The sequence below is a fragment of the Vitis riparia genome, chromosome 18 (assembly GCF_004353265.1).
Source record: "Vitis riparia cultivar Riparia Gloire de Montpellier isolate 1030 chromosome 18, EGFV_Vit.rip_1.0, whole genome shotgun sequence".
NCBI lineage: Eukaryota > Viridiplantae > Streptophyta > Magnoliopsida > Vitales > Vitaceae > Vitis > Vitis riparia.
In genome coordinates, this window is record NC_048448.1 from 18,132,588 (window position 1) to 18,148,802 (window position 16,215).

General features: G+C 27.4%; 1 protein-coding gene across 1 annotated transcript in view; it reads left to right on the forward strand.

Moving 5' to 3' along the window:
- Positions 1-15,627, forward strand: part of LOC117905493 — a 35,032-nt gene extending 19,405 nt beyond the window's left edge. Inside the window, exons 3-6 of the mRNA XM_034818403.1 lie at positions 14,387-14,455; positions 14,600-14,779; positions 15,470-15,509; positions 15,623-15,627. Coding sequence (XP_034674294.1) covers positions 14,387-14,455; positions 14,600-14,779; positions 15,470-15,509; positions 15,623-15,627 — 294 coding nt within the window. The remainder of the gene's footprint in view (positions 1-14,386; positions 14,456-14,599; positions 14,780-15,469; positions 15,510-15,622) is intronic.
- Positions 15,628-16,215: the final 588 nt, after the last annotated feature.

Genomic DNA, 16,215 nt, shown 5'->3' on the forward strand with positions numbered 1-16,215 from the left:
AAAGAGTATGACTCCTAGAACATTTGACCCACAACCCTATCATTGGTCTAGTTGGGATTGACGAGGCTTGAACCCACAGCTTCCGCCTTGCAAAGGCATTGCACTGACCAATTGAACTATAATCCCACATAAATAAGGTCACAATTGTCAATATAGGCAACTAAACAAGTTGTACAAATAACACTCAACAACTCAATCTTTATAATAACAAATACTTAAGTTTAATTTTATTATATTGAATGACATACAATTCTTTTGTAGAAGTACTTATAAATCAAGTATCTTCAAATCAAACAAAATATGCTCATATCCATGCGCCGAGAAAAAATGATTCATATTAAGGTAGAAAAGTAAAAAAGAAATATCAGTTACTATTAGATGTCAACCCCACATCCCACATCCTATTGTTTCATGCAGAAACCAAAAGAATGATCAGCCCAAAACCATAATGAATCCAAAATCATGAAAACATGACTTGGCATGGAATAAATAGTCTCTTTCAAAAAACCTAAGAATATAAGTAAATCTCAAGGCTATGCCCCACACTATAATGACAACAATTACAAATTGAAGGGATTTGCACTATTAAAAATTTAAGCGATTTCCATAGTGCATCCAGCTTATACTACTTAAGAAATAGCAAAAACCAAAAGAATTATTAGCCCAAAACCATAATGAATTCAAAATCATGAAAATGTTATCATGACTTGGCATGGAACAGATAGTCCCTATTCAAAACCTACAAATATAAGTAAATCTCAAGGCTATGGCCCACACCATAACAACAATTACAAATTGAAGGGATTTTCACTATTACAAATCGAAGCGATATCCATAGTGCATCCAACTTATACTACTTAATAAGAAATTACATAAACCAAAAGAATTATCAGCCCAAAACCATAATGAATTCAAAATCATCAAAATGCTTCCATGACTTGGCATGGAACAAATAGTCTCCCTATGCATATATAATGTCGGGAGCCTCTTCCCCAAATTGATATAGGATATCACAACATCTCTCTAACTTGGTTTTCCATTCTAGTTAATGGAACTAAAAATGTTGGTGGTTACACAATTTACCAATGGCTAAATCTTTTGTTGAGATTGTTTTCCTCCACTTGCCTCTTACCATAATTAAATGACAAATTCCTTTAATGTTGACGCATCTTGAAGGTTTGGTGAACATTCATGCTTGCAGAGTAACATGAAAGAGGACTATAGTTTGAGGTTTTAGATTCATGGGAACGGGCCATGGATTTCTTGATAAGTAAAAAATCACCACAGGGGATCTCTGTAGGCTAATTGCTTGGTGTGTGGCATTTTGAAGGACATACTAAGATAGGTGATGACAACTTCTAAGGGTTCATGGGATTATGAGAAGTGGATGTTAAAAAGGATGTAGCACCAAATTCATGAAGTACATTGTTTTTATGGCTTATCATTTTAACCAACAGAATTAGCTCTCTTGTGCCATGAACTTAAGATGACTAAATGGAAGATGGTTCTTTGTTATCCAATTTATAAAATGAGTGAGATTTATCATTCAAATGAGGGCATGATCTCAACCTCCATTACAATATATGGAATGATTTATCATTCAAATGAAAAAATATCGGGACACATCATAGGTGCTTGAGTATGCATAATTAATTTTCTAAAAAAAAATGAAAAATCTAAAGAAATTATAATTCCTCATGGAAACCATTCTCAGGACCACTTCTTTGAAGGGAAATATTGGTGACCTATAATCAAACACTTGAATTTTGGCCAAGTCAAGCTGCCCCACAAGCTAGTCTGCATGTCGTTTGTTGTCTGCTTGAGTGGCAACTAAGCCTTCACATGATCTCTCATCAAACCTTGGTCCACCAGCTTGCATGTTGAATAGGCACTCGTGGGTGCAAAGAGTCATCCAATGTGGCCTTGGTACCACATCATCCAAGTCAAGATGCTGACACACAACCCTATCCCTACCCCCTAATCCAATCCAAAGGAAAGGGGAAAAAGAACAAGCAGCAAGCTACTCCCATATGCACCCCTCCTATGTGCTTCCAGGAGCTCAGATCATAGACCAGCTCCAATTAATTCAATACTCCTTTCCATAACCCTATCCTTCCAACCCAGAGGAAGGGAGGAAAGAAGCAGCCACTAACTGCTTCCATACCCAATTCAATACAAATCGTCCTGCATAAATTAAGCTCAGCCACAAATTTTTTATTGCCTAACAAGAGGAATGTGTAGCCATGGAAATAGAAAAAGAATTATACACGTGTGTACACATATAATACATGGGTGCACACAATACATGTAATGCATGTCAAGTGTAACTACAAAATGGAAGAAGAATATATTGATGTGTTAACTAAACTTCTATTGTGGCATTTCATAAAAGCAAAATTTCCACCATTGCATTTCATAAAAAGCAAATTTTCCATTATTGCAGTTCATAGAAGCAAAATTTTGATTGTGCATTTTATAAAAAAAACACATTGCTTCTTCATGTTGTTACCTGGATGTGAGGGCCTTTTTCCTAGCAGGGGATTTCTTGTCATTAAGGGATTTTTTACTGTGACCAGCAGAGTTGGATGGTAGAGAATTGGTTGCAGCATTAAAAGATTTTGTTTCCAATGTCAGCATCTTCAAAGATATTTTCCATAAGTAATCAGACTGAATTAGAAGTAAAAATAAAAATATATCAATTCATCAAATTATTAATGACAAAGGAAGATAAGATAATATCAAGTTTTGCACTTTAATATTTTACACTAAGGATAGATATAAAAAATGCTCATAGGTCTTGACGAATGGTTGAGTAAATACTAACATGATGGATATACCTGGCTTATGGCAGCAGAATAAATCTTTTCCTCAAACCTTTCAGCAATTTTCCTTAGCTCATGTAGTCCCTCTAGTCCAGAAATAGGAAGATGTCTCTTCAACGTGTCCATGCTAGACATAAAAAACAGTTAAATTGTAATGGGTTATTCTTATGCAATCATTGGTTTGAAAAAAAAAATCTTAAATAGAAAATCATGTTAGTTGTGCATTGACCATGTCACATAAATTTCCAACCAGAAAACAATATTGCATGAAACAAGAATTTAGAGTAAATAGAAAATTTTTATTTAGGAAAGGAAAGGAACTAACATCCTATAATAAGAGGGGGTTTGAGGGTAAGACAACCAGAAAGCTGGTATATTTATAGGATTCCATGCTTACATCCCTTCCTTTGAACAAGTCAAACACAAAAGATTGTCTCTTGCAATTTACTGAACATTCTAATACCTTCTTTCTAGTTCCTATTTTTTGATTATCATATTTGAACTTTTTCATGTATTGATTTTTAATGTACCTAACATGCTCACAAAAACTTATCGTGTCTTGCCTAGCTTGAACTCTTAAATACAAGAATCAATGAAATTCAATTATATTCCCCCAAACAATTCATGGAATGCCAACTTACATTTCAATTAGACCAAGGATTATAGCAAGTTCTTTGGTCACTATACTTATTTCTTGCCAATAGGAGAAATCGGTTTGGAGGTCATAGGCCAAGAATATTTTTAGACCACCTATGTAGACTAGCCTAACCTAGACTAATATTGCTTTTGTTAGAATATGATATACAAAATATGGGTCCAATTCTTGATAACTTAAAACTTTGAGGAAAATTGATTACTTAACAGAATAAGATTTTAGGTTATTTAGAGGTCTCGAGTTGAAATCACTCCCCCATTTATTTATTTGTCTAATTATGTGTAATCACAAATGCATGATTTATCTACCACTACTATGATTTGGGAAGATTGAGATTTGTCTGCTACTACCATGATTTATGCCTCTCATGGCAGGTATAGGGCCACATGCATGCAATAGCAAATGTGTGATTTGTCAATCATGGGTAGGGCCATAGGTGCGTGATAAAAATGTGTGATTTATCTGTCACTAAATACTATACTTTGTCTCTCACACCCAAGGTGGGTACAGGAACATGTTTGAGGGGGGTGTGAACATGATATATGTTTGTCTATCACTATTGCAATTTAAGAGGATGATCACAAATGTATGATTTCTTTGTCACTATTGGGCTCGTGTTTTTAGTGGAAGCATTTATGAAAGTGTCTTTAGGAGAATTACCAATCTAATGTTTCGTAAAAAAAAAATTACAATAATGATTTTTCAAAATTTTAAAAGTATTTTTTAATTTTGTTAAACATCTAATTTTTTTAAATATATATATATATATATATATATATATATATATATATATATATATATATATATATATATATATATATTTAGGTTAAAAATAATTTCTAAAATTACTATCAAATGCACTATTATCGAGCCTTGTTTTAAAAAAAAAATTATTAAGTGTTAAAATCTATTACAATATATAAATTTTGAAACTAACTTGACAATATTTTTTAAAACGATTTTTTTTTTTGTTATTTACAACAAAAACTGTTTCCAATTATTATTTTTTTTTAAAAAAAAAATTATAACTTGAAAAACAGGTTTAACAAACTTTCGATAAATATAAATTTTTGAAAATTTGTTTTAAAAATAAATTTTTATTTTCAGAACAAATCTTAGGTGTTTTTAATTATTTTTAATATTAAATAATAATTTAAAATATAAATAATTTTTTGAAAACTTTAATATGGGACACAAATTGGTTTTTCTTTTTTCTTTTTTCCTTCAATTTGTTTAAGTTAAAGTATTGTAATTGATATTTAAGTTAAAAATTTAATCACCATGTACCCAAAGATTAGGTTGTGCCAATTATTTTTTTAACCTCATCCTAAATAGCCCAGGGACCCAAAAGAAAAAAAAAAATTCTTTGAGAAGTATATCCCAATGCCTCCTAAATAAATTGTTTATATTTTACTATAAACTTTTATAAATAGAAATTTCAATATTATAATAAATAAATATTACAACCATTTTTTTTGTTGAGAAAATCGCTTTTAATTAGTTAAAGGGAAATTTAATTAGAAAGTAATTTAAGGAATTTGGTTAATTATGATTTAAAATTACTGTGAGTTTGAAAAAAAATATCTAAGTATTTATCATTGTAACATATTGACCAGAATAAGAATATTAAAATTTTAAATAATTTTTTATTTGGAAAGAAAATTTAACCATAGTTAAATAAATCATTATATTATTTAAAAACCAAATTTTAATATTTTCATTTTTTATAGAAGAGCCGAAATTAAGCAATCTTAGGACCCGTTTGCAATATTTTCTAGAAATTGCTTTTAAAAACTATTTTTTATTTTTTAACTTAAAAAACAAGTTTTAAAAAACATAATCAAACAAACCCATATTTTAATTTTTTTTTTTATAAAAAAATAGGTGAAAACAATTCCGATTTGTGTTTCTAAAATTATTTTTTATTTCATTTTAATTTTAAAATTTGTTTAAAAAAGGTTTTTAATTATTATTTTTAAAATTTTGTCTTAAAATTCTGTTTTAAAAATAAATTATTATTTTTAGAACAAATCTTAGCTGTTTTTAATGATTTTTTATTTTAAATAATAATTTAAAATATAAATAATTTTTTGAAAACTTTAATATGGGACACAAATTGGTTTTTTTTTTCTTTTTTTTTTTTCCTTCAATTTGTCTAAGTTAAAGTATTGTAATTGATATTTAAGCTAGAAATTTAATCACCATGTACCCAAAGATTGGGTTGTGACAAATTTATTTTCAACCTGAATTCAGACAATGTGGCTTGCTGTTGAATTTTGGGCCTCACCTCAAATAAAAGCGAAGCTTGAACCTGAACCCCTTAAAAATATTTGGGCCAGGTTGGGCTAAGAATGAAATTCCTCAGAATAGGTATCCAACCAAGGGAATGAAAGTACCCAATGGGCTTGCATTTTAGTTGGGCATTTTCAATCTTTTGTTTGTTGGAATGAAAGGACCCAATGGGCTTATATTTTTAGTTGGACCCTCCAATTATTTTTTTAACCTCATCCTAAACAACCCAAAGACCCTAAAGAAAAAAAAAATTGTTTTCTTAGAGAAGTATATCCCAACACCTCCTAAATAAATTGTTTATATTTTACTATTAACTTTTATAAGTAGAAATTTCAATATTATAATAAATAAATATTACATCCATTTTTTTTTTAGAAAATCACTTTTAATTAGTTAAAGGAGAATTTAATTAGAAAGTAGTTTTAGGAATTTGGATAATTATGATTTAAAATTGCCGTAAGTTTGAGAAATAATATCTAAGTATTTATCATTGTAACATATTGACCGGAATAAGAATATGAAAATTTTAAATAATTTTTTATTTTGAAAGAAAATTTAACCTATAGTTAAATAAATCATTATAATATTTAAAAACCAAATTTTAATAATTTTCATCTTTTATAGAAGAACCCTAATTAAGCAATCTTAGGACCCGGTTGGCATATTTTCTGAAAATTGCTTTTTAAAGCTATTTTTTATTCTTTAACTTACAAACAAGTTGTAAAAAACATAATCAAATAGACCCATATTTTTATTTTTATTTTTATTTTTTAAAAAAGGTGAAAACAATTCCTACTTGTGTTTCTAATTTTTTTTTCATTTTAATTTTAAAAATTGTTTAAAAAAGTTTTTAATTATTATTTTTAAAATTTTGCTTTAAAAATAAATTCTTAGTTTTAGAACAAATCTTAGGTGTTTTTAATGATTTTTTATATTAAATAATAATTTAAAATATAAATAATTTTTTGAAAACTTTAATATAGGACATAAATTGGTTTTGTTTTGTTTTTTTGTTTTTTTTTTTTCCTTTAATTTGTTTAAGTTAAAGTATTGTAATTGATATTTAAGCTAAAAATTTAATCACCATGTACCGAAAGATTGGGTTGTGACAAATTTATTTTTAACCTAAATTCGGCCAATGTGGCTTGCACAACTTGAATTTTGGGCCCCACCTCAAGTAAAAGTGAAGCTTGAACCTAAACCCCTTAAAAATATTTGGGCTAGGTTGGGCTAAGAGTGAAATTCCTTAGAATAGGCATCCAACCAAGGGAATGAAAGTACCCAATGGGTTTGCATTTTAGTTGGGCCTTTTTAGTCTTTTGTTTATTGAAATGAAAGGACCCAGTGGGCTTGTATATTTAGTTGGGCCCTCCAATTATTTTTTTAACCTCATCCTAAATAAACCACGGACCCGAAAGAAAAAAAAAATGGTTTTCTTTGAGAAGTATATCCCAACACCTCTTAAATAAATTGTTTATATTTTACTATAAACTTTTATAAATAGAAATTTCAATATTATAATAAATAAATATTACAACCAATTTTTTCTTTTTTTTTTCTTTTTTTTTTTTGTGAAAATCGCTTTTAATTAGTTAAAGGGAAATTTAATTAGAAAGTAGTTTAAGGAATTTGGATAATTATGATTTAAAAATACCATAAGTTTGAGAAATAATATCTATGTGTTTATCATTGTAACATATTGACCGGAATAAGAATATTAAAAATTTAAATAATTTTTTATTTTGAAAGAAAATTTAACCTATAGTTAAATAAATGATTATATTATTTAAAAACCAAATTTTAATCATTTTCATCTTTTATAGAAGAACCCTAATTAAGCAATCTTTGGACCTGTTTGGCAAATTTTCTGGAAATTGCATTTAAAAACTATTTTTTATTTTTTAACTTAAAAAAACACATAATCAAACAAAGCCATATTTTAATTTTTTAAAAAAAAAATAGGTGAAAAAAATTCCTACTTATGTTTCTAAAAATTATTTTTTATTTCATTTTAATTTTAAAAATTGTTTAAAAAAAGTTTTGAATTATTATTTTTAAATATTTGTTTTAAAATTTTGTTTTAAAAATAAATTATTATTTTTAGAACAAATCTTAGTTGTCTTTAATGATTTTTTATATTAACTAATAATTTAAAATATAAATAATTTTTTGAAAACTTCAATATGGGTCACAAATTGGTTTTGCATTTTTCTTTTTTTTTTTTTCCTTCAATTTGTTTAAGTTAAAGTATTGTAATTGATATTTAAGCTAAAAATTTGATCACCATGTACCCAAAGATTGTGTTATGTCAAATTTATTTTTAACTTGAATTTGGCCAATGTGACTTGCCCAACTTGAATTTTGGGCCTTACCTCAAATAAAAGCAAAGATTAAACCTGAACCCCTTAAAAATATTTGGGTCAAGTTGGGCTAAGAATGAAATTTCTCAGAATAGGCATCCAACCAAGGGAATGAAAGTACCCAATGGGCTTGCATTTTAGTTGGGTCTTTTCAGTCTTGTTTGTTGGAATGAAAGGACCTAGTGGGCTTGTATTTTTAGTTGGGCTCTCCAATTATTTTTTTAATCTCATCCTAAATAGCCGAAGGACCCTAAAGAAAAAAAAATTGTTTTATTTGAGAAGTATATCCCAACGCCTCCTAAATAAATTGTTTATATTTTACTATAAACTTTTATAAATAGAAATTTCAATATAATAATAAATAAATACTACGACCAATTTTTTTTTTTTTTTTTGAGAAAATCGCTTTTAATTAGTTCAAGGGAAATATTTAATTAGAAAGTAGTTGAAGGAATTTGGATAATTATAATTTAAAATTACCGTAAGTTTGAAAAATTAAGTATTTATCATTGTAACATATTGACCGGAATAAGAATATTAAAAATTTAAATAATTTTTTATTTTGAAAGAAAATTTAACCTATAGTTAAATAAATGATTATATTATTTAAAAACCAATTTTTAATCATTTTCATCTTTTATAGAAGAACCCTAATTAAGCAATCTTTGGACCTGTTTGGCAAATTTTCTGGAAATTGCATTTAAAAACTATTTTTTATTTTTTAACTTAAAAAAACACATAATCAAACAAAGCCATATTTTAATTTTTTTTAAAAAAAAATAGGTGAAAAAAATTCCTACTTATGTTTCTAAAAATTATTTTTTATTTCATTTTAATTTTAAAAATTGTTTAAAAAAAGTTTTGAATTATTATTTTTAAATATTTGTTTTAAAATTTTGTTTTAAAAATAAATTATTATTTTTAGAACAAATCTTAGTTGTCTTTAATGATTTTTTATATTAACTAATAATTTAAAATATAAATAATTTTTTGAAAACTTCAATATGGGTCACAAATTGGTTTTGCATTTTTCTTTTTCTTTTTTTCCTTCAATTTGTTTAAGTTAAAGTATTGTAATTGATATTTAAGCTAAAAATTTGATCACCATGTACCCAAAGATTGTGTTATGTCAAATTTATTTTTAACTTGAATTTGGCCAATGTGACTTGCCCAACTTGAATTTTGGGCCTTACCTCAAATAAAAGCAAAGATTAAACCTGAACCCCTTAAAAATATTTGGGTCAAGTTGGGCTAAGAATGAAATTTCTCAGAATAGGCATCCAACCAAGGGAATGAAAGTACCCAATGGGCTTGCATTTTAGTTGGGTCTTTTCAGTCTTGTTTGTTGGAATGAAAGGACCTAGTGGGCTTGTATTTTTAGTTGGGCTCTCTAATTATTTTTTTAATCTCATCCTAAATAGCCGAAGGACCCTAAAGAAAAAAAAATTGTTTTATTTGAGAAGTATATCCCAACGCCTCCTAAATAAATTGTTTATATTTTACTATAAACTTTTATAAATAGAAATTTCAATATAATAATAAATAAATACTACGACCAATTTTTTTTTTTTTTTTTTGAGAAAATCGCTTTTAATTAGTTCAAGGGAAATATTTAATTAGAAAGTAGTTGAAGGAATTTGGATAATTATAATTTAAAATTACCGTAAGTTTGAAAAATTAAGTATTTATCATTGTAACATATTGACCGGAATAAGAATATTAAAAATTTAAATAATTTTTTATTTTGAAAGAAAATTTAACCTATAGTTAAATAAATGATTATATTATTTAAAAACCAATTTTTAATCATTTTCATCTTTTATAGAAGAACCCTAATTAAGCAATCTTTGGACCTGTTTGGCAAATTTTCTGGAAATTGCATTTAAAAACTATTTTTTATTTTTTAACTTAAAAAAACACATAATCAAACAAAGCCATATTTTAATTTTTTTTAAAAAAAAATAGGTGAAAAAAATTCCTACTTATGTTTCTAAAAATTATTTTTTATTTCATTTTAATTTTAAAAATTGTTTAAAAAAAGTTTTGAATTATTATTTTTAAATATTTGTTTTAAAATTTTGTTTTAAAAATAAATTATTATTTTTAGAACAAATCTTAGTTGTCTTTAATGATTTTTTATATTAACTAATAATTTAAAATATAAATAATTTTTTGAAAACTTCAATATGGGTCACAAATTGGTTTTGCATTTTTCTTTTTCTTTTTTTCCGTCAATTTGTTTAAGTTAAAGTATTGTAATTGATATTTAAGCTAAAAATTTGATCACCATGTACCCAAAGATTGTGTTATGTCAAATTTATTTTTAACTTGAATTTGGCCAATGTGACTTGCCCAACTTGAATTTTGGGCCTTACCTCAAATAAAAGCAAAGATTAAACCTGAACCCCTTAAAAATATTTGGGTCAAGTTGGGCTAAGAATGAAATTTCTCAGAATAGGCATCCAACCAAGGGAATGAAAGTACCCAATGGGCTTGCATTTTAGTTGGGTCTTTTCAGTCTTGTTTGTTGGAATGAAAGGACCTAGTGGGCTTGTATTTTTAGTTGGGCTCTCCAATTATTTTTTTAATCTCATCCTAAATAGCCGAAGGACCCTAAAGAAAAAAAAATTGTTTTATTTGAGAAGTATATCCCAACGCCTCCTAAATAAATTGTTTATATTTTACTATAAACTTTTATAAATAGAAATTTCAATATAATAATAAATAAATACTACGACCAATTTTTTTTTTTTTTTTTTTGAGAAAATCGCTTTTAATTAGTTCAAGGGAAATATTTAATTAGAAAGTAGTTGAAGGAATTTGGATAATTATAATTTAAAATTACCGTAAGTTTGAAAAATTAAGTATTTATCATTGTAACATATTGACCGGAATAAGAATATTAAAAATTTAAATAATTTTTTATTTTGAAAGAAAATTTAACCTATAGTTAAATAAATGATTATATTATTTAAAAACCAATTTTTAATCATTTTCATCTTTTATAGAAGAACCCTAATTAAGCAATCTTTGGACCTGTTTGGCAAATTTTCTGGAAATTGCATTTAAAAACTATTTTTTATTTTTTAACTTAAAAAAACACATAATCAAACAAAGCCATATTTTAATTTTTAAAAAAAAAAAGTAGGTGAAAAAAATTCCTACTTATGTTTCTAAAAATTATTTTTTATTTCATTTTAATTTTAAAAATTGTTTAAAAAAAGTTTTGAATTATTATTTTTAAATATTTGTTTTAAAATTTTGTTTTAAAAATAAATTATTATTTTTAGAACAAATCTTAGGTGTTTTTAATTATTTTTATACTAAATGATAATTTAAAATATAAATAATTTTTTGAAAACTTTAATATGGGACACAAATTTGTTTTTTCTTTTTCTTTTTTCCTTCAATTTGTTTAAGTTAAAGTATTGTAATTGATATTTAAGCTAAAAAATTAATAACCATGTACCCAAAGATTGGGTTGTGCCAAATTTATTTTTAACCCGAATTCGGCCAATGTGGTTTGCCCAACTTGAATTTTGGGCCTCACCTAAAATAAAAGTGAAGCTTAAACCTGAACCCCTTAAAAAAATATTTGGGCCAGGTTGGGCTAAGAATGAAATTCCTTATAATAGGCATCCAACCAAGGGAATGAAAGTACCCAATGGGCTTGCATTTTAGTTGGGCTTTTTCAGTCTTTTGTTTGTTGAAATGAAAGGACCCAATGGGCTTGTATTTTTAGTTGGACCCTCAAATTATTTTTTTAACATCATCCTAAACAGCCCAAGGACCCAAATGAAAAAAAAAAAAAAAAAAAAAAAAATTGTTTTCTTTGAGAAGTATATCCCAACACCTCTTAAATAAATTGTTTATATTTTACTATAAACTTTTATAAATAGAAATTTCAATATTATAATAAATAAATATTACAACCATTTTTTATTTTTTATTTTGAGAAAATTGTGTTTAATTAGTGAAAGGAAATTTAATTAGAAAATAGTTGAAGGAATTTGGTTAATTTTTATTTAAAATTACCGTAAGTTTGAAAAATAATATCTAAGTATTTATCATTGTAAATTATTGACCAGAATAAGAACATTAAAATTTTAAATAATTTTTTATTTTGAAAGAAATTTAACCTATAGTTAAATAAATCATTATATTATTTAAAAACCAATCTTTTTCATATTTTATATAAGAACCCTAATTAAGCAATCTAAGGACCCATTTGGCATATTTTCTGAAAATTGCTTTTAAAAACTATTTTTTATTCTTTAACTTAAAAACAAGTTTTAAAAAACATAATCAAACGGACCCATATTTTTATTTTTATTTTAAAAAAAAACAGGTGAAAATAATTCCTTCTTGTGTTTCTAAAAATTATTTTTTATTTCATTTTAATTTTAAAAATTATTTAAAAAAATGTTTTTAAATGACAAGGTCAAACACGTTTGTAGATTTTGAGTAATATGATACAAGTTGTTTGGGTTTAAGGCAATGCCAATTGGCCAAGTGGGTTATTGGTCCTTGTTGCTTACAAGTAAAAAGGAATTTATATATTTAAGAACAGTAGTTTCAAACCCTTACCAATACCAAGAATTCCTATTGAAAAGCAGTTTTAAGTTCCACACTAGAAATTTCTCAAGATCTTCAAAACATTTGCATTTGGTAATTGAAATAAAATACTCCCATTTTGTTGACAATCCTATGGCGTGAATTAAGCAAAAGATGAGGCTTTCAATCATCTCCATCCATGGCAGTTTAGCCTGAGCAGGTCTCTAATTAAAAAAAAAAAAAACTTATCAGTTTCCTGTACTAACTCAAAAAAGAACCTGAGAAAGAAAATCAAAGAATCACATCGTGGTATTTAAAAGAAGTGAACTATCCATTTCCTCCAATGAATAAAAAATTCAAAATAAAAAGAAAAAGAAAGAAAATCACATCATGATAATAAAATGAAATGAGTAATCAGTTTTCATATTCCCTGCTGAATCAAAAATTGGAAGTGAAACCCAAGAAATCGGATATGATATTCAAATGAACATAATAATAATAATAATAAATTGAAAATAAAAACAAAGAAACGAAAACCGCGCCATGATATGAAAATGAATTGAATAATTGGTTTTTTTTATCATGGATAAAAAAACCCAAAAGGAAACCCAAGAATGAGACTGTGCCACAATCTTTCAATGAATTGAATAATTGATTTTCTTTGCTGAATTAAAAAAAAAAAATTGAGGATAAACCCAAGAAGGTAATCATGCCATGATGTTAAAAAGAGTTGAATTACCGGTTTTCTTTAGATTGAATCGAAAATTGAAAAAGAAACCCAAGAAAGAAAATCACGTCATGATATTGTAGCCATTTTTGTCAAATAGAATCTTCTAGATTGTCTTTGAGGCAAGAAAATTCAACACATTCCTGAAATATGAGATTAGTGTTTCAGATTTGTTCTTTATTTTTCTTGTCTATTTTCTCAAGAACCGAAGAACGGGATTTTTTTTTTCATTTTTTTTTTCCTATATTTGGTTTTATGGTTCATTCAATTTTTGGGAAATTTAGGAAAATTAAGCAAGAAAATGCAACACATTCTTGAACTATGAGACTAGGAAATGTTTCAGATTTGTTATTTATTTTTCTTGTCTGTTTTCTTAAGAACTGAAGAATGGGAATTTTTTTCCCTTTTTTTTCTTCTTGTTTTTGGTTTTATGGTCCATTCAATTTTTGGGAAATTTAGGAATAAGCAAAAAAAAAATGCAATGCATTCTTGAAATATGAGACTAGGAAATGTTTCGGTTTCATCTTTTTGAGTGTCTGAGCACAAACATCAACCTGACAGGATGATTTAGATAATTTCTGTCAACCTATTTGGTTGTATGATGCTCTGACCTCTTGGTTGTCCAATTTGTTCCAGTTTAGAATTCTAAACCAAAGTATTTGTAGCATGCCAACCTATGTTAATAACCATTTTCCCATTCATTTTCTATTTGTGGTTTTACACACCATAATTGCTCAGATTCCTATTGCATCCTCTGTTATTTATGTCTTTTGATTTGATATAATGGTAATTATAGGCATACTTAAAAAAATGCTTCTTGTTGCAATTGATGAACACGATTGAGGAACTTATGATTTTATTTATTTGCCAATTGACGTCAAAGTAAGTAAATCTTGCATGGATGGAATTTCTTTGGGGAAGAAAATCACATATGGCATATGCACATTTGATTCACCTTTTTACTTTTGTTTTACAGAACAAATGCAATGTGGGCTATGCTTTTGTCAACATGATTGATCCTCTTCATATTGTTCCATTACATCGGGTTTGAATCCCTGGATTGTAATATAATTATACTTAATATTTTCTTCGTCTTTCAAAGGAAAGCTTCTTGTCTACAGAATTTCATAAGGTCTGCAACTGATATGGACTGAGAACTGCTAATAAGAATGTATCATATATTTCACAGGCATTCAGTGGAAGAAAGTGGGAGAAGTTCAATGGTGAGAAGGTGGCATCTCTTGCATATGCTCGAATTCAAGGAAAAACTGCTCTTACTGCTCATTTCCAAAACTCAAGCTTGATGAATGAGGATAAACATTGCCGCCCTATTCTATTTCATACTACTGGTCCAAATGAAAGTGATCAGGTAGGACATCTGACATAAAGTATGTTCTCTATTTTGTTATTCTTTATACTAATTGGTAATGACTATTAATGTACGATTACTTGTATACCTTTCCTTGATATTGTCCTTGCTGAGGAAGGTTTATAAAATATTATATTATTATGCATAGTGATGTTAAGTTAGACTAATTCTTTTTTACTATAATTCACAATGTGTAAATGTCGATCACTCAGTTGGTATAGTTTCCATTGGAGGTCATCTCACTGACCAGGGCTTAGTTTCCCCTTGAGTGTCCCATCTTTATCATTGAAGTTTAATGCCCACTAATTGAATATGTTTGTAACCACTTAAAAAGGGCACTGGGTCCAAGTTGATGGGCTAAGAGTGCTTTGAATGAGTATATCCATTCCTGCCAATGTTATATCTGTTGTGATTCTATCCATGATAGTTTTTTGTCATTGCATCAATTAAATAGGAGAAATGTGTGGTAAAATCCAAAGTCAAGATTGTGAAAAGTTAAAGCCATTAAATTCTGGGATGTGTCAATTGGAATTTTTTTCGGCTATTGACTTTGTATTTTTCTTGGTTTCAATTGCGTTGTAATAACTTATAGGCAAAAGACTCTCCTAGATCATGCTTTTCCCTTTTTTGGTAATTTTTTCTAAAAATCATACATAGAACATAACTGACCTCTTTTTCGTGTGTGGCTAGGAGCCATTCTCCATGGGTAGCAATATGCGATCAAGGCCAGGTAAACTGCTTTCCAAAACACTAACTGTAAGACCCTATATCAACTACAAAAATCATACCATATCCATCCAAGTTTTTATATTTCTAAATTTTCTAGTTTCCTTTAATTTACAGTTTAATTCAATTAGAAGTTCCCCACTCTTCTTCATTTACTTCCTTTGCTTTCCCATTCTTTCTGTAAAGCCTAAAAAGGTGAAACCATATTCCATCCTTTAATTGATGTTAGGTACTTACCATAGGGTTGTCTACTGTTATACCTAGTTGCGACTATTTTAAGTTTTAATAAAAATCTCTATTTGCCAACTTAAGAATGGAACTCAAATCCCAGAATCACAAAATAACAGTACATACAAACTACCTATTTACATGGATGAATCCAAAAACATATTTGTTTTATTTATATACTCTGTTGTGATACCTATCATTTTCAAGATTCCAAGCTTCTTGTCTCAATTCTGGAGGAGTTTTTAGGGTGGCAAGGTAGTTTTTCAGGACCTAAAAAGAACTTGAAAGGAAATTACACCTTTACCCCTCACACCATATGCAGGGCTAACCACATTGGGGGTACAATAGTCTATTAGCCCTTCTCTCGCCTTTTCTCACTCACCTATTAATTTACCGAACAAAATTAATTACTCTTTTATTTGAACAAAAATGAGGAAATTTTAAGAAAATATAATAATTTTATTTTCATTCTTAAATGCATT